The 22942-nt window shown below is 49.3% G+C and overlaps 1 protein-coding gene across 1 annotated transcript in view; it reads right to left on the bottom strand.

Annotated features, from left to right (window-relative positions):
• Window positions 1-22942, bottom strand: part of EPS8L2 (EPS8 signaling adaptor L2) — a 68194-nt gene that overhangs the window by 15166 nt on the left and 30086 nt on the right. The window contains exons 4-12 of the mRNA XM_064453088.1: window positions 13427-13491; window positions 7456-7617; window positions 6387-6536; window positions 6162-6241; window positions 5895-6034; window positions 3624-3703; window positions 2996-3122; window positions 2575-2663; window positions 72-146 (exon numbers count right to left, since the gene is read on the bottom strand). Of these exons, the coding sequence (XP_064309158.1) occupies window positions 72-146; window positions 2575-2663; window positions 2996-3122; window positions 3624-3703; window positions 5895-6034; window positions 6162-6241; window positions 6387-6536; window positions 7456-7617; window positions 13427-13491 (968 nt within the window). The remainder of the gene's footprint in view (window positions 1-71; window positions 147-2574; window positions 2664-2995; window positions 3123-3623; window positions 3704-5894; window positions 6035-6161; window positions 6242-6386; window positions 6537-7455; window positions 7618-13426; window positions 13492-22942) is intronic.

The raw sequence follows: 22942 nt of genomic DNA on the forward strand, positions 1-22942 counted from the left end.
TGCCTCTGAGGGCAAAAGCAACATTAGAAATAAAAAGGGAGTTCACAGTGAAACCTGTGAATCAGGTTTACCAGTTCCAGCGGCCCAAATAGGAAATGCACCAACTCTGAAGCGCTGGGGTTCTGGATGTGCTTTCTCAGTTTGGCCTGAAAAGAGAAAGGAAACCCAGTTTAATCCTAACCTGATTTTGGCTTCGCTTTTCTGCCACGTGGAGGGATTGTTGCTCACTGGTCTTTGCCACAGTTAATACTGCCTGAAAAGTGAGGAAGGTTTCAACAGTGCACTTAAAATCAGGGAACAACAGTAAGTGGTCGGGGAGTGGGAATCATTCAGTTTTGGATAATTTCTATTTTGTGTCCGTTTCTAAGGGGGGTGGAGTATCTACTCTGTTAAAACTAGTCCCTTTGAAGCTATTTTGAGCAGAAGCAGAAAACCTTGGCGTATTTTGAAAGTTTTAGTGAGCAAGGGCCGGGTCTATTGCATCAGATTCTTGCAAAGTTGAAAATCCCACTGGTTCCCACAGAACAAGTGTTCTGCGGGGTCCCTTGGCAAATTGCTGACAAGGAAGAATCTCCACCAAGGTCTTGCCTGCAGCACCTAGAGCTACCCAGGCCACTGATGAGGATTGCTTTACTGTCAGAATTGCATTTCATTAACAGCAATCAGCTAAACTGTGGTGAGAAACCGCTTCAGTTTGTGCTTCCTTTCACCTCTTACTTGTGTCCTGTGCTGCTGGCATTGCTGTGATGGAAAACAGACTCCCTCCTCCCTACGGAAACGCAAGGCATTTTAAATGCCAGTGATTAAACATTAATGTGGAGTGGAAAGTGTGGAATAACCGATGGCAATTAGGTGGTGAAATGGCACTTCACAAGGGCTTTGCAGCCACGTGGCATGTGACAGCAGTGCTGGGGCAGACATGGCAGTGCTCTGCCACTGATTTCCCGCTCTCCTTCATACTTGCCCCCAACCTCTTGCCCGGAGAGCAGCTGTTCTTTGTGGGCTTGTGGGTACGCAGGCAGCGAAGTCCAGGGCCTGAGTGCAGGGAGCGCTCAGGCGCGTGAATGAATTTCCTGCATGTGAACAACTTGCACACCGCTGCCAGGGAGCAGCAGCAGGGCTGAGCTCGGGGGCTGTGTGCCGGAGCATGTGCACAGGTCCGCAGCCTGTGATGGGCGCTTGGGGCTGCATTCACAGAATCATAGGATCGTTAAGGTTGGAAAAGACCCTTAAGATCGAGTCCAACCACTAACCTATCACTGCCAAGTCTACCGCTAAACCATATCCTCAAGCACCACATCTACCCTTCTCTACCTCCAGGGATGGAGACTCCACCACCTCCCTGCATTGCATGGTTGGCAGCGGCCAGGGTAGGACACTCACTCCAGCGCAGACCTGGGCTGTGACTAAGGGTTTATCCGACCATGCTGACTCCACTGTCATTTATCTCCGTTGTGTCAGTAGTCAGAAAGGGCTGAGATACAATGGCCAGGCCGGGATTTCTCTACACAAGGAGAATCCTCAGCTGCCTCTTCAGAGAAGCTAACATCCCTCTGGGGATGCGTGGCATAGCCTTAGTGGGGCGACTGATTGGTTTGTGCGGGAGCAGTGATTGCCGGCCAAAGCTGCCACCTCTGAAACTCAGTTCGGGTCCTAGGCAAGCAAAAATTATGCATATTTGCTTCTAAAATAAAAGGTTGGAGCTTGGTGTCTTGCATCCAGGTTGTGTACAATCTCTGTGTTTCCTTACTAATAGCTTTGCAGGAAGGGTCTTGTTAGGCTGTGTTTACTGGGCAAGTTTGATCAGAACTGAGAGAATTTCCCTCTGGCTCGTTACCCTCCTGGTCTCACATACTTCACCAGGCATAGCTGGCAGCACTGGGAACATCTCAAGAAGCATAAATGCTTCTGTTTTTCATCCCCTTCTTAAGACGGCAGCTCCTCCAGGGGAGAAAGAGAGGAGGAGCCAGGGATCTCAGGGCAGTGGGGGAGATCAGTTATTCTTAACCAGAGACTTTCCAGGCCTCTGGCTGAGGCAGCTTTACAGCTGCTCTCTAGACAGAATCATATGAGAACAATTTAAAGTCGATAAGACTTTTTAAATTATTTTGTAATGTTTGCGGTCCTCCGTTTTATGCCTTGTAAGGATAACAAAGACTACAGCTCTCAGAAAACTACCCAGACTTTTAAAGGCCACAAGCAGAAGCAGATATCTAGAGCGGGGCTCTCTCTATAAGCCTTTGCACAGCTACCAGCAAGGTGGGCACGGCAATTCTTGGTGCTCTAAGCTCACAGCTTCACAAACGCTTTAAGTCAGGACTGTATCTGAGAAGAGATCTAGGCATCGCAAGGCCCCTGGCTGCTCAGGCCCATCCTGGACTTTATATTTAACACCTTGGCCCAAGAAAGCTGCATAAGCGTGACACAATGTTCTGGATTCTGAAGAATCTGGAATTCACACCTTTGTCCCTTGGTAGTGTTTTCAGTTCAAATTTCACTTTAAATGCTTACTACTGTGATATCTGGGAAAATGCTCTGTCACTGCACGGGACAAAACTGCCCTCTGTGTCTTACCAAGAGGTTAAAAGCCAGTTTGGTTTTCTGGAAGCAGTCGATGAACTCGGCCTCGCTTGGGGGTCTTGCTCGAAGAGTCAGCATGCCCTCTTTTATGAGAAGGTGGAAAGAAAGACACTTCAATTAGAGCATCCCCTTTCAGGAAAGTTTCATCTTTCAGTAAAGGGTGCTGAGACTAGAGCTACTGAAAATCAAGGTTCAAGATGCCCCGAAGTGGCTCTTTGTGTTGGAGGCCTCACTAGGCTCTGTGCGCTTTATGAGAGGTCCCCACAGAGCGGTGGCACCTTCCAAACTGGCGTAGCTGCTGTTGGGTCCATAGCCATGCTGCTGCGTCAACCTGGCCTCGCTGGGGTGTCAGCTGAGGTCTCCCCCCCTTCATCTGTGCCCGCCTTCCCTGTTTGTGCTAGCTGTTGCACTGTACCTGCTGGCCCTTTCTTCTTGTTCTTCTTCCCTTTCTTCCTTTGGTTGAGCTGTTTGAATGCTTCTGCAGCCTTCTGAAGCCTGGCGACAAACACTTCGATGTCATCCAGAGTGCAGTTCAGGATTTGCTGTGAGGACAGAAATGCAGCAAACCAAGGTGAAAGAGAGCCCAAACCGCACGCAGCTGGGAAGCCCGAATCCCAGAGCGTGCCGCTCTGTGCCTGCTTCATTTCCTGGAAGAATGCACAGGAATGGGGAATCCAGGCATGAAGTTAAGCTGAATTCATCAATTTCCAAATGCAAAGCTGTGCGTGGTTGTGTGCTATGCTTACCAAAGTGACAAGTGACCCCTACTAATGGGCATCTGGAAAATAACCCCATGACCGGACTGTGGGCAGGGGAGGAGCAGATCTGAAATCAGCAGAGCTACCTCAGGTCAAAGGAGATAGTAACTGACCCTGTGATGGAGCTGTGCTTTTGTTCACCTTATTTATGAACGGTAGATATCAGTTTAACAACGACTAGATCACGCATAAAATGTCTGCTCACAGAGGAGCCCCTTGCTTCCTTCCTTCCTCTCTCCTCTCTCTCCTTCTGCCTATTGACTGTGCCCTGCTCTTGTTACCAACCGTTTCTTTTTCAATCTTCTGTGCAAAGATGGCTCGGGACTCTTCATGGTTGTGAGAGCTGGAGCTTCGTCGTTCATAGTCTACAAGCAAGAGAGGGAAGGAAAAGAAATTTACTATCAGAGGTGGAAAATAGGCTCCATGAAATGCAGGGACCCATGGGATGGTGACTCCCAGCTTGGTTGTTTATTCTGGATTATGAGAGCTGAGGCGCTCGCAGAGATCACAAAGAGCAGGGGGTGATTGAAGTTGCTGATTAAATCTTTCAAGGCCACAGCACCTGCCCGCCAACCCTCTGTGTCTATATGCTGCCTGTTTTCAAATACAAGCAGTGAATGAATCATGAAGAGCATCCAGCTGGCAGCTACGGGCAGAGACCTGCAAGCCCCAGTCTCCAGATGCTGAGAGTCACTAACTCCTTTGCCTTTGATGCACCTAAGCTGACTTGCGCCCGCAGAGGAGCTGAGGAGCCACCGCATGCGTTGCAGAGCACTCCACACCTCTGTAAAGTGCGATTAGATTAACTCCGGCTCTCTTCTAACCTCCAGCTCTCCACAGGAGCCTGCCTTGTCCCAGAGGTGCCAGTTTAACTAAACTGCAGTTGAGAAATGAGACCTGGAAGTGAATGCAACTGTCACTTGCTGGAAAGCAGCATGCCAGGGATTCTGCATGGCTGATGTTCAGGCGGGCCCGTGCACAAATCAGCATTTTGGTACAAACTCATGTGCAAACAGTGTCTCAAGTGTTTTTAATGGTGTTAAAAAAAACATCCTCCTGCAATAAAAAAAAATACGGGCACCTCCCAGCTTCCAGATGACAGATGCTCGGTGAGGGGGTGATATTTCAGCGTGAACGATTGCTCGGGTGGCCTCTTGTGAAACGGATAACGTGTCAGCTCAGTGAAGTGGGGTTTGAAAGGGCCGGCACAGCAGGTGTTTGGACAGCAGGATATATAAAGTGGGAGAACTGGGGAGGCGGTTTTAGCAAAGGACCATGGAAAGTGTACGTCATCTTTAAGTGCTAAAATGAGGTGATTAGTTTTGTCAGGTTTTGCAGAAAAAAGCAATAAGGGGCGTTTCAAAGGAGAAGTGATCTCAGCAAACAGGCATCATTCAAGGCTTCCTCCTGTCACCTGCTTTCGTGCCAGGCTCTGTGTTTGCAGATCCAGAAATCCTGCCTGGGTAAATGCCCAGCTCTGCTGATGTAAGCAACAGACCTAAGCTTTATGCTTTTATTCCCATCCTGGGAAGGGCAGAGTTAAGGGTGGCCATTTCATTAAAAACTGCCATGTGTCAGAATACAGATGTTTATACATGGTCTGGCTCTGAAATATAGGTCTTATTTTCATTATGCAAAACTGGACCTGAAATAGTCTCTCCGTTCAGGAGGCCAGAGCAGCTGCTTGGCTTCAGATCCCGTCCCAGGGAAATGAGTGTTTTCTCTCCTCATCTGATGTCCAGCATTTCTTACAATACCCTGATTACATGTTCTCCTTGAAGCTAGAAATTAATCCAAGGAGAAGTTGGTACAACAGGCAGAGATAAGAAAGGCTTGCAGTTTGCTCATCGTTTTAGTAAATTTGAGCTTTTGTCAGAGGCAGAGCTTGTTTCTGGTACCGGGAGCTTATTTCTGTAACTTCTTTCTCCAAAGAGAAATATAAGTTTTTTGAGGCCAACTCAAACGGGCTGAAGTCACAATGGTTTTGTAATAAGATTTTAGATTAGCACGAGAGAGGTGAGTTCAGATCTGCATTCCCACCCTCAACTCCAGGAGAATTCATGCTAACCACTTGATTTCTGAGGGTGCAATCTTGGCTCCTGCGAAGTCAGCAGCCAGGAATTTGCCTTCTTACCAGGCCTGTCTCGTCTGTACATTTGACGATCACCGATGCCTGGTCCAAACTTGATGCGATGGTTCAGTTTTATAAGGGGCTTTCAACTGTTTTGGGAATTTCAGTATCTCCAAAATACTGGTGGTGTTACAAGGAGTTTCTAGGAGCTTTGATTTATTGAGCTGTCATTGAGCAGAAGGTGCCTACTGCTAGCCCAGTGAGTACAAATTTTTAGGCGTTTATAAAGCATAGCCAGAGATGCAACAAAACCTCGTGCCTTTGGTATGTGTCTGTGTTACATTATAACACCGTGAAAAAACACTGGGCTTTCCTGTGCTCCAGTAACACAGCCTGAAGTGACCACAGGCCGTTTCGGGGGGGTTGGCTGTCCGGGCTGGGGAGTCCCCCCTCCCCAGGACAGACTTACTGAATGCTCCCAGTACCTGGATCGTGCTGGGAAGGGGGTGCCACCCGGTTCCTGTTCATTGCTGCATCTCGCAAGTCGTGCTGGATCGGGATGGGAGCCGGCCCTTGCGGCGGTGGGAGGATGGATTGTCTCTGCCTGATCTTTTCTTGGTTTGCTCTGCAAGGGAAACAGTGCAGAAAACCCTGTCAAGCAGCTGCCAATCCTGTTTCTGTGAGACTGGTGTGTGATCGCACCACTGTAAATAGGGCTTTTTTTTACTCCCAGCTGTATCCTCAGTACTTACTTGAGTGTCTGTGGCCGTACCTTCTTCCCATGCTTGTGGTCTGCCAGGGCACTTTCTATGTCCTCGTGAACCATCTCCGCCTCAGAGATAAAACAGGGACGTTTTTAAGGGCTTTGCTTTGGAAAGGATTGAGGGCTCTAAGTGGTCAAAGGAAGAAGGGGCTGGCAGACAGCCAGGAGCATATTCTGTTCTCTGTTTCACACCAGCAAGGAGGGCTTTGCTCACCTCCACCTCGTCGCAGTTGAAGAAGTGGATGTCAGGTTTGTGCTGCTCCGAATCCTGACACACCAGGAGGAGGATGGAGGAATAGCGCATCTGATTCAGCACTGTTTGGCAGTGCTGGACTGTTGGCAGAGGGAAGTCCTCCAGCTCCTCCTGGAAGAGAAGGAGGAAGGGGTCACACAATGGGGGACTACTGAACAGTGTATGAACTCCTGGGCTCCCTGTCTGAAGAGAGAGACCTGGCAGAGCTTGTGCTTCTCAGCAGGGGTTTGCTGGGCTCTTCAAAGACACGTGACAAGGTTTGCGGAGGGGCAGTGGCTTGGGACTGTGGAATAGGAGAGGGGTGGATGGCAAACAGAGGTGAGCTCTTGTTCTCCTCCGAGCCCTGAATATGGGGCCCAGCGTGAGACTTCAATAACTTGAGTTTTGTTGCTCACCATCATCTTATTGCTGTGCTATACCTGTCCCAGCACATTTGCCCTGCATCCCAGCAGAGCACTGGGAGGAAAGATGCTTTCTGTGAGGGGCTCACCCTCCCACTGTCTCCTTGGATGACCTTGCGCTAATATTCTTTAGTTTCTCATTGCTAAAATCAGGGCAGCACCATCCCTCTCCTGCTATCTGGCTGCTCTTTCCCCTCAGATTAGGTGCCCTGAGTGCACATACAAGTATCACCGTCAAAATGGAGCACTGTTCTCACGCAGGTGAACCTGAGTGTTATTTTAATGGAAGTAATATGTCTGTCCCTCTCTGCTTATGCTTTATGCTGAGCTTTGTGGATCTGTAAGTCTGCGTCACTCCCACAGAAAGCAGTCTTACTCCTGGCCTGGAGCACAGCCTAAGGTGTCTCTCACTTGGAGTATCTGTGCTCTGGAGCCATGAATAAATCATCCCACACCTACCTGCCCTTTGAATTAGAGTCAGCCAGCCCCCGCACACCCAGGAGTCGATTTTGGTAGTGATTTGCCCTGGTTGGGGTTCCTTAGAAACGGCCCTCCCAGGCAGAATGGGGTGGGCACATGCTGCACCCCACACGTCAATCTGGGGGTAGCCCTCGCAGAGCTCTGGGTACCTGGGACTCGCAGTCCAGCAGGCGGATGGACTTGTCGTTCACTTGCAGCAGCATCTCCTGCGTCCAGATCTTCTCTTTTGAGTTGAGCAAGATGAGTTTTCGAATAGCATCATCCACCGTCAATATGGACTCGCTCTTGTCCATGATGAACGTGGCCAAGTGCTGAAGTTGGGAGGAAAGGAGGAGAAAATGGGCGAAAAAGCTTTGATGGTGTGTGTACCATAAATCAGCGGTGAAACCACCTCTAAAGGCTTGAACTACTGTTTGTCTGCTCTTCAGAGCACAGGCATGAAAAAGTCACTGCCAAAAATGTACATTTGTGTTGTTAGTACCAGCCTGTCTGTAGTGGTGAAAGATTAGGGTTTCATAATGCAGTAAGGGTTTTCATAACGAGTTTCACTGCTTGCATATTTATCTCATCATATGTCAATTCTAGCAGCTCTGGCCCCCGTCCAGCAGCGCGTGTTTGCAAATGCTTTGTAGACACACGTTAGACCCCTGGCTTTTCTGAAACTGGCGCGAAGGTTTAGATACAGTAGTTTAACTTCACTTGCCAAGCTAAAAGCACTTGCATTTTCCTTGTCTCATGTGGCAGATCATCCCGCTTGGAATTTGTCCCAGGCAAAAAGCTCACATAAGCCATGGGCAAATGTTAGCCCTCTGTGCCGAGGTGGGATCCACGTGATGTAGAGGCTTTGGTCAGGTCCCCTGCAGAGAGCTTCTGCGCTGCAAAGCTACCTGGTCTGCAAGACAGCTCCAAACCTGGCAGTGACTCTGCGCCAGCCCATCAATCCCCTCATGTTACCTTCCCCATAAAAGTACCCAAATCAGCCCTCGTGGCAGTGAAAATTGGTGTCGCTGATTGTAAGAAGGGATTTATTTTTTTTGCTGCTTGCCTCTGTCCTGCTTTGCTACATTACCCTGGTTTTCCTCCCTCCCTCCACCTGTTCTATAAACCCAGCCCAGGGCTCTTCCCACTACCAGCCTGGTTTCCACACTGTCCTCTCCTTTTGCACTGTCTTGGGTGTGCCCTTGGGCCGGGGGCAGCTCGGGTAAGGTGGTAACGTCCCAGACGTGACTGCACTCGTGTGCTTTCCCATCCCTGCTCTAACTGTCCTGAAGCGTGTGGTGATCCATGCTTTGCACTTGGCACTCATATTTACAAAGAGTTTGTGTAATTGAGCTGCCCTTGCAGGCTTTGGACTGTTCCCAGGGCTCCGTGCGAGGGGAGCGCTAGGCAGGGCAGGGAGGCAGCTGCAGGAAGAGTGTGTTGCATCCAAAGGGTGTGTGTGAAGGCAACTCCAGAAATCCAGGTGATTTGTTTATCTCCGTTCCGATCAGCAGCCGCTGAGAGCAAGCGCTGCTCCGAACGTGCGGCTGCCAGCAGAGGGGACTGCAAGGCAGGAGGAGCTGGGAGCCTGCCTGCTCAGAGCAGCCGGGCTGTTTTCTGTGCAGCTCTCCCTGTGCGAGTGACAGCACAGCCAGCCTATGTGTTCAGGTGACAACGGGGGAAGAGAAAAAATTCAGTAAGGAGAAGGAAACGGTCCCATTTAACCTTGTTCCCTCTGCTGCTGCCTTGCTGTGTTCCTGGTGAGAAGGGAAGGAGAGCATGCCCAACTGGGAAAGCTGGAGCTTTGCCCTCTCATAACCAACTTTCTCCAGGAGAGAAAGGCAGGAGGTTTTTGAATGGGCAAGTCATAGGCCTGACCAGCATGTCTGTGCCACAGCTAGTCCAAGGGCCTGCTGCCGGGATGCTTTCCGGGCCAGGTCCCAGGTCTTTCTCTCTTCCCTGGAATATTGATGGCCCATCCGCCAGCAGGACCCTCTCACCCCACTTCCCCTACTCAGCGGCATTAGGGTAAATAACGCCTTGCTGGTGAAACAGCTGTGGGTCAGCTGAAGAGTCACGGAGCAGATTAACCCTTTTGGCAGGGAGACCCAGGTACCCTGGGTAGAGCAGATGCATTACACGTGTTCCCTGTGGGTCTGGGGGCAAGAGTGCAGCAGCCCCAGAAACAGCCCTGCCGGACATTTAGTGTTTGTGTGGATGGCGACAGTGGAAACTCCTGCTTGTCTTTGCACAAATCCTGCAGCCTGGTTTCAAAGCAAGAGCTGGGAAAATGGGGTGCATTTAAAGCAAGCCACAAATTGGGACGTGAAATTTGGAGAGGCTCTTTGTTGTCTCTAGTTCAGGGACAAGTTTTGCCTGGCTCGTCTCCCTCTGATCCCTTGTCTTTGTGCCTTCTCCCAGTGATCAGACATAACCTTTTCAGGGCGCAAGCAGGTTCTTTCTGAAGTGCTGACTCTTTGCTACAGTGGTGCTGTATCAGGGGTCAGGATCCAGCATGGCACAGAAAGAGTCTTTGTCCCAGAAGACTAGCAAGCAAGAGATACAAAACACAAGAAGAGAAGGAGAAAGGGCAGGGGGGAAATCCGTCTGTCCCAGTAGCAGTCTCAGCTCTTGAGTTGATTAAATAACCCAACAGGTCATGTCCGCAATCAGCATGTGCCTCGGAGGACAATGGAGGAGGATGAGAGAGTTGTTTGGGAAAGAAGTCCTTTTTACCTGTAAAAGCCCAGGGAGGTGCAAAGCGGGAAGCAGACTTAAGAGGCAACAAAAGCTGACCCTGCTCCAGCACCAGGGAGGGAACCAGCACTGTCCTGCAGTGGAGACAGGTTACGAAGGGACCTTGGAGAGGCCGTGAATGTTGGGGTCTGATACAGACCAGATGGACCTGGGGAGGATCCATGTACTCCGAGCATGGAGCCTTGGATGATCATGTTGAAGCACAGGCAAGAACAGTTGTTGCAATTGGCTCCAGGCAAGGTGGATGCAGTGGGAAAGGCTCAGATTTAAAGCACTGGTAGCCCTGACAGGCAGAAAGGGCTGAGTCTTTGAAGACGATGGTTGATGGTGGGAATTAGGGGCGGAGAGGATCTGCGGTGACCCGTTTGTTGTTAACGTGGTTGTTGGATAATACACAAATGCTGGAAAGAGCAGAGAAGAGGATAAACACTGCAGAGTGTAAGACCCAGTCCTGTGTTCATAAAGCAAAGGTATTGGGTGAGGCACTGTCTAAATAAGACTCCTGGCAGACACTAGAGCTGAAAGCTGAGATTAGCCATGCAATCAGATATGACAGACATGCTCAGGTATATGTTACTGTAATTGTAAAATAGTGCACAAAAAGGTATTCACAAAGTCAATATTATCTGTGTAGAGGTGACAAATGCTCTGCTTTCTGAGCAGTGAAGAGAATTGGTTTATACCTGATGACGGGCATTCTTATCAGTTCTATTATTTTACCTGCCAGGTTTACAATCTTCATAAATTCCTTTGTTGTTTACTGCTAAGTACGTTAATGTTCACGGAGGGGAAAGCTACTGGTCTAACTCAGACTCATCAGAATATTCTTTTTTCTTTCCCATTTTCTTTAGACACTGGTAGAGCGAGAGGGAGAGAAGCTTGCTGCTGTCTTTGATTTATCTCATTCAAACCCCTTTTTATCCAGACATATTCAAATATAGTAGCTTTTGTAAGAATAGGCAGTGACTCCATCCACTCTTAAACTTTGATCAGCTTGTAGAATACTTCAAAGGGTGTAAAATGCCTCTTGTGAGGAAACCTCTTCTTGCCTCACTGCCTGCCACTGAAATCCTGTTTGCCTTGGTCAAAGTTCAAGGCAGAGACTGGCAAATGGGTGGCATATGGCATAATTAATAAAGAATTCAAGTACGTGTCACTGTTTAAAGTCCCTTCTCTGCTTCCATGAGTGACTTTATTTGGTAGGTGTCACTGATGGGGATGGTTGGCAGGGCCACTGGTGGGGCGGCTGGCCATCGAGTTAGTTTCTCTGTTTGAAACCAGGGCATTTTTAAAAACCTAAATTTCATTTTTAGTAACTGAACAGGCTCCTTTATTTCTAACTGTGTACTTAAGTTCTCTGCCGGACTAGTTCTTAAACTAGAGAAGAGAGGGCCCTGTCTACTAAAGCTGTTTTCCTTTCTCGCCTTGCCCCGTTTCCACTGATGAATGGTCCAGCCTCAGGCAGGCACCTCTGTTCTGTGGTGCAGAGGTCACTGGCCTCTACCGGTGTGTTGTATTCCAGGAATCGCCGGGCCTGGGACAGCCAGGCTGGCTCCTCTTCTTTAAGTGGATGTCTGTGACACTGGGAGATGAATTTGCCTTAATGCCTGTCATGGTTCAAGGGTTTTGAATTACTTGAGAGGACACAGTAGCTGGGGGAGAGCTGAAAGATGATAGTTGATGCGGTCTCTGTTGTTTGGGCAGATGAGTTCCTGTAACCACCATGGGAACCCTGTTTTTAACCTGTCTGTCCATGCTGATCAAGAGGGGTTTGAAGCATGGGGTGATGAGAGGGACAACAGCTCCCACTACTCTCCTTCTAATGCAGAGGAATAAGAGAGAACAACAGCTTCTCCATTTCCTGCGTCCTTGCACAGAATTTCCCTTCTCTTTTTAACATCTTTTTTTTTTTCCCCGTTCTCTTCTCCCCAATTACTCAACACTTTAATTTGCTGAATCTTGATTATTCAGAAAGGAAATAATTTTTTGAGAAATTATGGTTTCATATACCATTTTCAATTTAAATTTAAAGTAGAAAAGAGGTCCATATGTAATTAAACCAACGCCGTATTCCTTAATGATCATTTTTGTCTCCCTTCTCATCGGGCATTTCCTATCCGCAGGGTGTAATGACACAAAGTCTCCGGCTGAATGACTGATTAGTGCTGGCTCCACAGCAAGTCCCTGAGACAGTGACCCCCCCCCAAGCACATGACACACCTCTTAGCAAGAGGACAGAGTCAAAACGTCCCCAGACACTGGCCCTAGATGTAGCCCAGCATGGGAAAGGGGGCAAGCAGGAACTTCCAAGCCTTTGGTGTTGGGCACACTGGACATGCAGAAGCAGTGACCGGTCTCTGTTTCTCTCCCCATCCCCAAAGCAGTCTGTGTAATGTGGGTGTCTCTCCCACTCTTCAGTTCAAAGAAACATGCGGGATCCCAGGGAGGGACAGTGAAGAGGTCAGGGATGACCTGTGCCATGCAATGTGGGAGAAGCCGTCGAAGTCTGGACCTGGCTTTGTGGCAGGATTTGAGCATGGTTCAGAGTTGTGCCATGGAAAGCTGTTTGTAGCCTTGTGGGGGGATCTGTGAGCTATACCAGAGTCTATTCAAATAATGCCATACCGTAATGGAACAACTGCTGCTTTCCAAAGCAGAAGGGTGGAGAGGAGCAGCAGAGAAATAAAAGATGGTATCAATTTTAGACAGAGCAGGCAATATGTAAGAGGAGAGAAGAGAAAGGAGAGGGACCCAATCCAGCCTGAAACCTCTGACTCGTAGGAAAGGCTAGGGTGAGTCGCAGGAGAGGAATTGCCTCAGGACTTGTGCTGCTCTCATGGTCCTTTAGTTTATCTCCTCAGTGTCTGTGGTGAAGAAATTCCTGTGCTCTGCATACACAGGCTCTTTACTTTCCTACCCTTTTGTGCTCAGAGGAATCAGGTGAGAAGCCCAGATGACCCCAGCTTCAGTAACGTGTTACGTGTGATTGAGGGGACTCATGTGGTGTCAGTCCCCGGGTCCAGGCTGGACCACGGTGACCTGCAGCTCAAGGGGGGAAATTACGGCACATGGCTAAGTCTGAAAGTGTGTCCTGCAGTCCAGGAGCTAGAAATGGTGAGTGCAGCCAGCTGGGAGGGAAGCTCAGGAGAAAAGTTTATCTACAGGCACCCAGGACCAGGAACTAGAGAAAAGAAATATGAGGTTTTAAGCAGCTTTGCTGTTTGCTTCTCCCAGGGTGTGAAGAGTAACGTTTGTTTATTGTAAGAAGGTTCCCAACTCCTCTTTGGCCTAATGAAGGTCCAGGACAAATGAAACACATTCTGTTACCAGCATCTGTCACTGACGTTAGCCTTTCAGCCCCTTAACGTTTCATTGCAAACTCACCTGTACGTGGTACTGTGAAGTCTCATGCATAATGACATTGGAGTTGGAGTATTTTTTCCTTTGTTCTGCAAAAAAAAAAAAGAAAACAAGCCTTCATTATAGCGGCTGTTTATTGGTATCTCAGGGTCTGGGAATTACAGCTCTCGTGATGGGGTGCTACAGTCTTTCTCATAGTCTCTGAGCTTCCAGCTTCAGTCAGAGTATTGGGAATAAAAAGACATATTAATGATATTAACTTTTGTAGCAATGATTGGCAAACGGGGTGTGGAGGGTACGCGTTCAAGTTGTATTGCTTAATGCTGCTGATAATTTGATTCCTGGAGGTCAGCACCATTTGTGGAGGAAACTAGACCTAGTGTAAAGGAAAGCCCCAGACAATGAATGATTAGGGAAGCTCTCGGAAGAGGGCTGGGGTGGTGAGGAGTGGCTTGAGAAGGCTGGCAGAAGGCTATGACATGCACGTGGCAAGAAGGAAAAAATCCACCACAACCCACCAGTTCAGACATAACAATGCTTTGAATCATCCTCCGGAAGAAACTTGTGCTACCGAGATGCTTTTAGTTTTGTTTCTTGCATTTCTGGGCAAGCCACAGTAAAGGGCTGAACTTCCAGGTAGGGAGGGCTGGTGGGGATCAAGGGCAGCCAGTCAGAACCTGTTTTCTTGTACAGTATTTTTATGAGGCAACAGATCTTCATTACATCCTGTATCTCTTACTGGCAGTAAAGAGCAGTTGGAAAAAAACTGCTTGGACTTTCACGAAGCTGTTGAACATAATCTTATAAGATTTCTACCCTGCCAGCTCTTCCTTGCTGTTTAATCGGTGCTTGTTCCGAGATTCCTTATAAACACCCTGCTTGAATAGCAGAGGAGTAACTATCCAGGCCCAGAGAGATCTCAGAGCATCCAAACTGAAAATATCTTCCTCACCAGCAGAGGACATCCTCTGATCTCCAGTTAGCTTAGAAGATGCAATGGCAGTTCTGTATATTTTCACCCTTCTTAAAGCCTGTGCTAGAATATCCTGCCCTCTGTAGCAACAGTCACAGCCGAGGGGATTTCATAGCGCAGCAAACGTTAGGGCTTCCCAGGTTTTAAAGAAGTATACAATGCTAGTTTATTTGTGGTTTACTTCAAAGCTCCCTTTAATGCCTTCTCTGGGATGTTGGCTTCTCTCTTGTTTTCCCCTTTTCTTTGAACACGGAACATGTGGTCAGATTAACAAATTTCATATTAAAGAGGCTGGCACCTAGAAAATGAACACCCTCGTAGGAACTCATTCAGTTGGTTTCTAGATTTTTTGGTGAAGTGATGCAAGACCCAGGTAGAACCTTCCAAAAGGTTTCTTTACTTTCTACTTTTAGTAGCATGTCACATTTTAATTGAAAAACACTCCCCGAAGACTTAAAAGAAATACTGGTAATATTTTTGATTGCCGAAAATTGAAGCTTCCCTTGTAATCAAAAGAAGATGACTTTTTTTTCCTAAATAAAAAAAGATGGAAAACTGAAGATAAGTCTATTCTGAAGTGCAGACAGTGAAATGAAGTGAATATAAAGCTGAGCAAGTGCAGGGCAGTAACTGGAAGGGGCTGGAGGTGGGAAGGAGCTCAGGGAAGGAGCAGGGTCTGCTGGAGTAGTGACCATCCTGGGGTGCCCCTGGAAGCCCACGTGGACGGGCTACAGGCAACCAGGGTTCTGTCTGGTCACTCCTTTATTTTATTTAAAATTTGAGCAAGAGGGTAGCAGCCTAACGAAGGTGCTGGTGATGTAGCTCCTCCCTAGGGCCACCATGGTTTGACTTTTCCTTTTGCTGTAGTCCTCTGAAACTCCAAGTGTTTTGCATCCTTTTAGTTTGTTCAGCAGGACAAATACCAGCCTACGCACCGAGTTCTTCCCTGCTTTGCTTCTGTGCAAATCCTTTCCCTTCTGGGTAAATAAGCACAGCTTAAGGGGTTGAAGGAGCTCAAGCAGTAGTTCTGGCTTTACCACTGCTAGCATCTTGCCTTTTTTTTCCTCTGTCGCTTGTGTAAAACAGAAGTGGCTCTTTCCTGTCTGCTGCTGCTACTACTGAAGTTATTATCCTATTTCTTTTGCCCCGTGAAGTGGCCTCTCAGTGCCCGATATGGCCAGAGATGGTCTCCCTCAGTGTTGCCTTCCTGCTCCTGGTTGCGGGGCACAGGTTGCTCTGCAGACAGAGAAGCTGCCAAGCCCCAGCCCCGAGGAGTGAGCAGCGTGGCCTCACTTAGAGAAGTCTGCCAGGTTCTCCCTGCACCCTGGCCACCTTCAGCAGGGAGAGGAGCAGGCTGTCGCCTGATGGGTGTGTGCTGCCACAAAGGAGAAGAGTGATAAGTGTGGGTGATAGGGAGTGACAGTGGGGGGAATCCCAAGCTGCTGGCTGGGTGCGTGCAGAGGAAGAGGGTAGGGTGTGTGGGGCACACACCTGCCTGCCCCACGGGCCTCCTGCCTTGGGTCTGGGCGTGGGAAGAGGCCCAGCAAGTGGGACAGAGGGGTAGAGGGCACAACAGGGTGCCCGCAGAAGGGAAAGCTGTCGTGGTCAACACAAGTAGTGACCGAAGCAGTGCTGCTCTGACAGCCTTTTCCTTCTCTTCTGACTACATCCCAGCAAAAATGCCATCTGACTGCTTCATCCCAAGAAAATGCAGTCCTCCCGTTGCTCCCAAACCATGCAGTTGTTTTCTACAAAATCTACTAAGCCTGTCCTTTACATCTTCTCCAAAGCTACCAGGAATCACTGAGGCTTCTGCAAATGGACGCTCCGGCAGCTGCTGCTGCTCGTGTTGCTGCTCCACTCTAGTTCAGACCATGCATCCTGGCCATCCCTTTCCTTGAGCTCGCTTGAGGGCACTTGTCCCACAGACAGTTGCATGGGGACAGTGGAGAGGTCAGTGGAGTGCAGCAATGGGATGGAGAAATGAGGGTCAGGATTGGAAAGGATGGCAGTTCCTGAAGCTGGTCATAGTGATTGAGAAGGTGCAACGCTGAATTACAGCCTGAGTGTTGGCTGGGGGGTCATTTGCCAACTCTGATGCATGTTCTCCTTTAAGCCTTGCATGCAGGAGAGCACTGGCAAGGAGTAAATGCAGTGAACAGAGCATCCTGCTGTGACAAGAGCAGAAAACAAACCCCAAAGCACCGGTTTGGACCTTTAGCTTAGTCCTGGGGCCCTCCTTGTGTTCACTTCTCACCTGAGTAACTGTTATTTAAACCTCCTGCCAGCAGATCCTGTGCAAAGGAAGAAGCCAGTCTGGATCTGTTGCTTTCCCAGAGAGTTGATGGGAGTTAAAATATCCCATAGACACGTGTCTCCTTGGCACTGATTGCCACGATTTCTGCAAATGTCCTTCCTCACGAGTATGTGTGCCCCTGCATGTAATGTGAAGCTTCATGCCTAGATTTTTCCTGCCTAGAATGGGATAGGATTTCGAGCCAACCCACCCAGCCTCTGTGAATGCTCCTGTTTCAGGTTACTTTGATGTACTTCACACCTAGTGGGAATGTGGGGTTTCTTTGGCTATTCTAAAATCACAGAGCTGGCAGGGAGGGCAGTTAAAAACTGGTTATGGTTGAACAAGGTCAAACCTCCAGGTATGTTAAACTGTGGGTCTTTTGCACTGTTTTCTTGCTTGGCACCTGTTGGGTGCTCTCGCTCCCGTGACCTGCCCTGGTCTGGGGCTGCGACATGCTGGTCAGGCACAAGGGGCAGCAGAGTTGGGATCGGGGCTTGCGTCACAGGTTTGCATCGTGCATTTGCTTTGGGTTCCCCTTTGGTAGTGTGAACCTTTTCCCCTAGATTCCCCTTACACCTCTGTTACGCTTTTATTTCTACTTGGCTTCCCTGGGAGGAGGATGAGCGTGTCCCTGAGCTCAGCGTGGGCTCAGCAGGCATTGCCAGCAGGTGTCTCTATAGAACAAGCACTGGTCCGAAGGGCTGCTTTGCTTGGGATTTAGCTTGGGGTTTTCACCTTTCTCCTTGGCCAGCAGAGTAGAGCTTTTAAACTGAGCTCCTCTTGGTACTTCTCTGAAGACACAGGGCTGAGCACTGGTAGCAAACCTGTCTGCAGCTGCAGGAGCATGCTAAACATGCAAAGATAGCCCAGAGACAATGAACATGAAAAGGGATGCCGCTGCTTTCATTTGGAGCTTGGCAAGAGTTGAGAGAAGCTGATTTCTAATGCTTTTTAACACTTTTCTAACACTCTTTAAGCCTGCGGTGTGCCGTCAGCTTAGCAGGATACCCAAGTGCTTGTATCTCTGTGCCTGTGACTGAAGACACAGCAGTGTGCTTTGCCTCTGCGGCTAATTCGTGGTAGCCCTGAAGTGGCTGCTGTTTGCAAGTAGACATGATTTATTGGTGGGCACACTGGCAGAGGCATTAACGGAGACTGCAGGTCTCCGAGCCGGTGCCTCTTACACCGCCAGTGCTGACTCAGAGGTGGAGCGAGGATAGCTGGGACAGGGGGGGAAAGACCTCAGACACCCAGCACAGCTCCCTGCTCAGCTTCCAGAGTGACCTTGAGTCAATTAATTAATATTTCGGCACAACCACTTCCCACCTTAGGCTCGCATTGAAGGGTCAATGGCATTTTCTGTTTGCCGTGTGTTTTAATTGCAGTCTGCCCTACTTCAGATGTGGGGCAAGGTCTGGAAAAGGGCACACGGCAACACAGACCGCAGGGATTCGTGTCTGGTGTGAGTAACTTTTTTTTCTCTCAGTAACCTCAATTTCCTCACCAAGCAATTCCTCATGTAAATAGATGACACTAATGGAAATGAGAACACCGGGTCTGTGTGGGATGGAGACAAATTTGGATTTTAAGACATTCCGTCTCCTCCTTTTTAAAAGGGAGTGGAAGAGGCTGAAGTGCTTGGTCTGGAAACAAAGGGTTTTATATTAGGACAGGCAAGTGTCTCCAGCCCTAAAAAGAAGGGTGCAGAGCCATGTCAAGAGCTGGTAGTCCCTGAGGAAGGGAAAGTATACCAGGGGGATGGAGTTTTCAGAGGGAGGCTAGCATAGGACTGTGTTTCTGGTAGAACAGCCTACCAGACTGTAGGCTGGCTTTCTGGTAGGAGAACGAGACTGGCTTTCTGGTAGGGAAACAGCCCGTGGAGCTGTAGCAATGGTCAGGGCTGTGGCTGGTTGCCTACACACTTTCTGAGGTCCCCTCTGATGCCTTTGCCGTATCCTCCGAGCTCAGAGAAGCTACACGTGTCATGGTCAAGGGAGATCTCAGCATGCACCTCTGAGAAAATGTTTGGAGAAGCCCTGGGGAATCTTGGGGGCCTGTCAATACCTCAGAGCTCTGCATAGCCCCCCTTCCCAGCACCTGCACTCAGCTCACTCAGAGGGGCCAAAGGCCCCTTTAGACACTTGCAGAGTTTTCCATCTGACAGAAGGAAGCCCCAGGGCAGGGAGAAAATGCAGATATTCCCCTCCCTCTTTTGATTCTCCCTGGGGGCATCTCTGCATTACCTTTAAAAGTCACAAAACTGGAACAAAGTGCCTCTATTTTGTCTCAGAATGCCATTCAAGTGACGTCCCAGAAGCTGCCCAGGGTGAGGAAGGGAGTGTTTCTGCATATTCTCTTTCCTGTCCCTTTCTTTAAGACTTTTGCTTGTTCTTTCTCGTGAAATCCCGTCTGTCTCGTTGGCTTCTACCTGGCCCCCACACCCATGGAAACTTTTATTTTTGTGTTTCCTCCTGGCATCTGCAAATATAACCACGCAGCCTGAAAACAGCCAGGCTTTCCGGGGACAGCAGGGTGCCAGAACACTGAAATCTTCTTTCCTAGCATTTAGTCTTGATTTAAACACAGGAAGGAGTAAAGAGCCAGGCTGCAAATCACAAAATAGTCAGTCTTAGGCTACATCTATCTCAGAAGTGTGGGTGCTTTAAAAAATGAGGGTTTTTTCTATTTACTTCAAAGCAACATGGTGAAACATTGCAGACCTTTCTGTGGATGCATCATTATTTGCCCAAGCTTAAATCTGTCTCTGGTCGTGGTGGGCTGAACCGAATATGCCACACACAGACGATGCCTGCAGGGAGATCTGTGGCTGTTTGCCTCTGTGGAGCAAGAGGGATCCTTTATGTTGGACAGATGAACTCCCTTGGCCAGAAAAGACTTTGGAAGACAGGTCGCATGTCTCGGGTAGCTCCCACACTGCCCTTCTGCACAGCCCTGTCCTCCTCTCTCTCCTTAAGTTTGTATGAATGAGCACTGGCATGTTAGCAGCAGTAGCTAATTTCCTCCCGGTTTATCTGACACCTCTCCTACTAGGGCATTTTGCATTTCTACAGCGTCTTGCAGCAGAGAAGGCCTGAGCAACCGTAACTTGTTATCCAACCCATACCCTGTCCTCAGGAGGCGGAGAGCTCGCAGAATCCCCATGCGATAAATAAGCATTACAGGAATACAGCGATGATTTTACCAGAATTAGATAGCACTGCTGTCAGACCCCAGTCTGCACCTCTGCTTAAATGAATTATCTTCTGCAGCCTTTCGAGGCTGTAGTGGTGGAGGACTCCTAGGATATAGCATGGGATGGGCTGCAAAGGGCAAGGAGAGCTCCGGGGCTGTGGCACTAGTATAGCAAACATCTGAAGATGATAAAAGCTGGCATGAGCCCACAGTGACCACACTGCACTTTTTCCATTCTGTCTGCCAAGAGCCAAAGAGATGGAAAAACAATACAGCTTTGTCTCTTGCTTTTGGTGTCTGGCAACCGAAAAGCCCTCGTAGCACGGGGATCCTGTCTCCTCTGGAGGAAGGTGGCTGGTGCGATCCACTGCTGTGGCCTAAAGAGCAATGACGGGTAATTCACAGTCGCACCGTTGCTGAGCCCGAACACTTGTCTGAATGGCATGGGTGATCCAGAGAGGTTCGAATGACTTGAGCGTGGATGCCACGTGAGACACGCACACACTCTGGTAAACTGCCCCATCTCTCGCCTCTAAGGATTTGGCCCAGTGAACCCTGAGACAAGCCTTTCAGGGGAAAAAAGACTATAAATTATTCTTTAAATTAATTCAGTTCGTTGTTCAGTCCTTTCCTAACCAGCTAGCTTTAATCTTGTACCCAGTGGTATGGGGAAAATGGCAAAGCTGTTCTCTGAAGAACATTATCTGTTGCCAATATCTTACGGATAAACAGTGCTGTGGGAACGATGTTTCCCATTGGCACCAGTGGCTACATGGGGGAATGAAAAAAGCTTAGACCGCTGCAGAGGTAGCAAGGTGGATTTTACCCAAGGGCTCAAAACGGTGCTGAGCTGAAATGCCAGTGACAAGGCTAAAATCTTGGCTGGAAGGAAGAGCACCCTGTTTGGCTTTATGCTAAGGAGTGGAAGGGATGAAAGAGAGTAATAAATGAAGGGAAGAAAAGCAGGATCGATGCACATCCTGGAGGGACAGGGTTATCAGCTTGGTCCAGGAAGCCAGACCGCGTCTTTCGTGTCAAGTCCCCTCCCCATTTCCGTGCAACACCCTTTTTTGCAGAGAGTTAGGACGTGGCTGTGAACACCCCCTTCAGCCCGACAGCTTGCGTGCACAAGAGATCAGCTAGTGGGATAAATTCTGCCTGCTGGGACCAGCTTAGAGCTGAAATAACTTGGTTAAAGTTTCTAGGGATGTAGAGTAGAGCAAAGGAGGGCAGAAGCAGGCTTGTCTCTCTCTGTGCACGGCCTCTGCCAAGCCAGCAGGGCAGAGCATCCCCAGTACAACGTACCAGTGGTGGGAGAAAGGGTGGTCGTAGGGGTAAGATACCCAACGGGGTGCCTGGGCTTGGGCCCTGCCTCTGCTGCCAGCTTCTGGAATGGCCTGTGAATATTCCTAGCCCTCCCTCCCTCCTAGGGAGGAGACAGGCTCCTCTGGGGTTCAGTTTATCTGACCCTGAAGCAGACAGCCAAAAGGTGTTAGCTGAGGGGTCTGACAGAAACACCGGCTGTGCTGGGGTACAGCTGTACGACCGTATATCTCCACGCAGAAGACACTTGTGCCTCTGCATATGGCGTAAATGGGCCGAATGGGGTGTGCTCCCATCACGCACTGCTTTCCCCAGATTGTTAGGGGGTTATACTGGGGTTTTTTTTCTGCTCTTTTTGCATTTTGTTAAGTGTCTGTGAGAGGGCAGAACGGCCTTGGGACTGCCATGACACTACGTGTTCCCTGTGTTTTGGGGGAATTTGAGCTGTTCTTTCCTGCTGCTGGCAGGGGGAGCGCCCATGGTGCTCTGTGTAACTGGGTGGTTACAGGCTGCTACAGGCAGGATCCCAAAGCTCAGTCCCAAGATACCATCTCTTTCCGTCCATTTACATTCTAAACGGCTCCAAATAACAACTCGCCTATGCCCTTGCTGGACGCCGGCGGGGCCAAAGTTGCTTGTGCTGTAAACAGGTGCCTCTGTAACAAATGCAGCCAGTTACAGCAGAGCTGCGAAGGCCCCAGCATCCCCTCCACACACATCCTTCTCTGATTAATTAACGAGTTTTATCACACGGGATCCTCCCTGATCCTCCCTGATCCTCCCCGTCTCTCCCCGTATTTGCTTTCAGCCGCTGCTGGGCAGAAGGCACAGCAGAAAATGCGGGGGATGGACAAGTCAGATGTGAAACTCTGTAAGGAACCAAAGATGCGTTGGGTTAGGTTTGTTTTCATTGGCAGGACCAGACCGAGGACCTCTCCTTGATTCCCTACATCACACTAGAGACCTCCGTCACCTCTGCGTCCATTAGGACAGCCTAAGCAGTGTCCTGGCTGTTGCCTCCTGGAGCTTGCCAATTCTCTATGTTATCTATACATTATCTAGCAGTGCGCACACGCTGTTTATAGTAACTTGCCAGTGTAGCATGAGCCAAACCAACAGGTCAGGACACAACCCTCCAGCGGAGAAACAGAGCAGCAAATGCCTCTCTATGCTAATGGCAATGATGCAAATCTGCTGGGCCTGCGTTATAAAGCAGTGTTATGAAACAGCATCCATTCCCAGGATCCGAGCGCGGGGCCAGATCTGATCTGGCAGTCTGACCGCGCATCTGCGGTCGCGCGGCCCCGCTGATCTGACAGGTTCCTGCCTCCTCACTGAGTGGGAGGATGCTCCAGGTTCTGCAGGGTTAGTCAAGGATGTGGTTTCAGGCACTGCACAGACCTGCTGCATCTGAGCTCCCGACAGGGAGGCATCTGCAGGTCCGTGCCTCGCTTCTGCTGTTGCGGAGGCTTCCCTGCTTGGGGTTCCCTATGGCTGGTGGGCTGGCGCAGGGAGAGCTCCATTTTGGAAGCATCTTGGCAGCTTCTTATGAAGCATCAAGCTCCCTGGTTTTCCTGTTAGCACCATGGTACTTCCTGAACTGCCGGAGCTTGTCTGTATCGGTGGCTGTGACACTGGGAATCTTTGCATGGGGCGGCTATCACTCATGTGTGGCGCGTTAGTACCTGATCTGGAAGCTCTTGAAGTGAATGAAAAGGCTCTCATTGAGGTTGGGGGCAGCCAGAGGTATGAA

Source organism: Phalacrocorax carbo, chromosome 5, assembly GCF_963921805.1.
Source record: "Phalacrocorax carbo chromosome 5, bPhaCar2.1, whole genome shotgun sequence".
Lineage (NCBI taxonomy): Eukaryota > Metazoa > Chordata > Aves > Suliformes > Phalacrocoracidae > Phalacrocorax > Phalacrocorax carbo.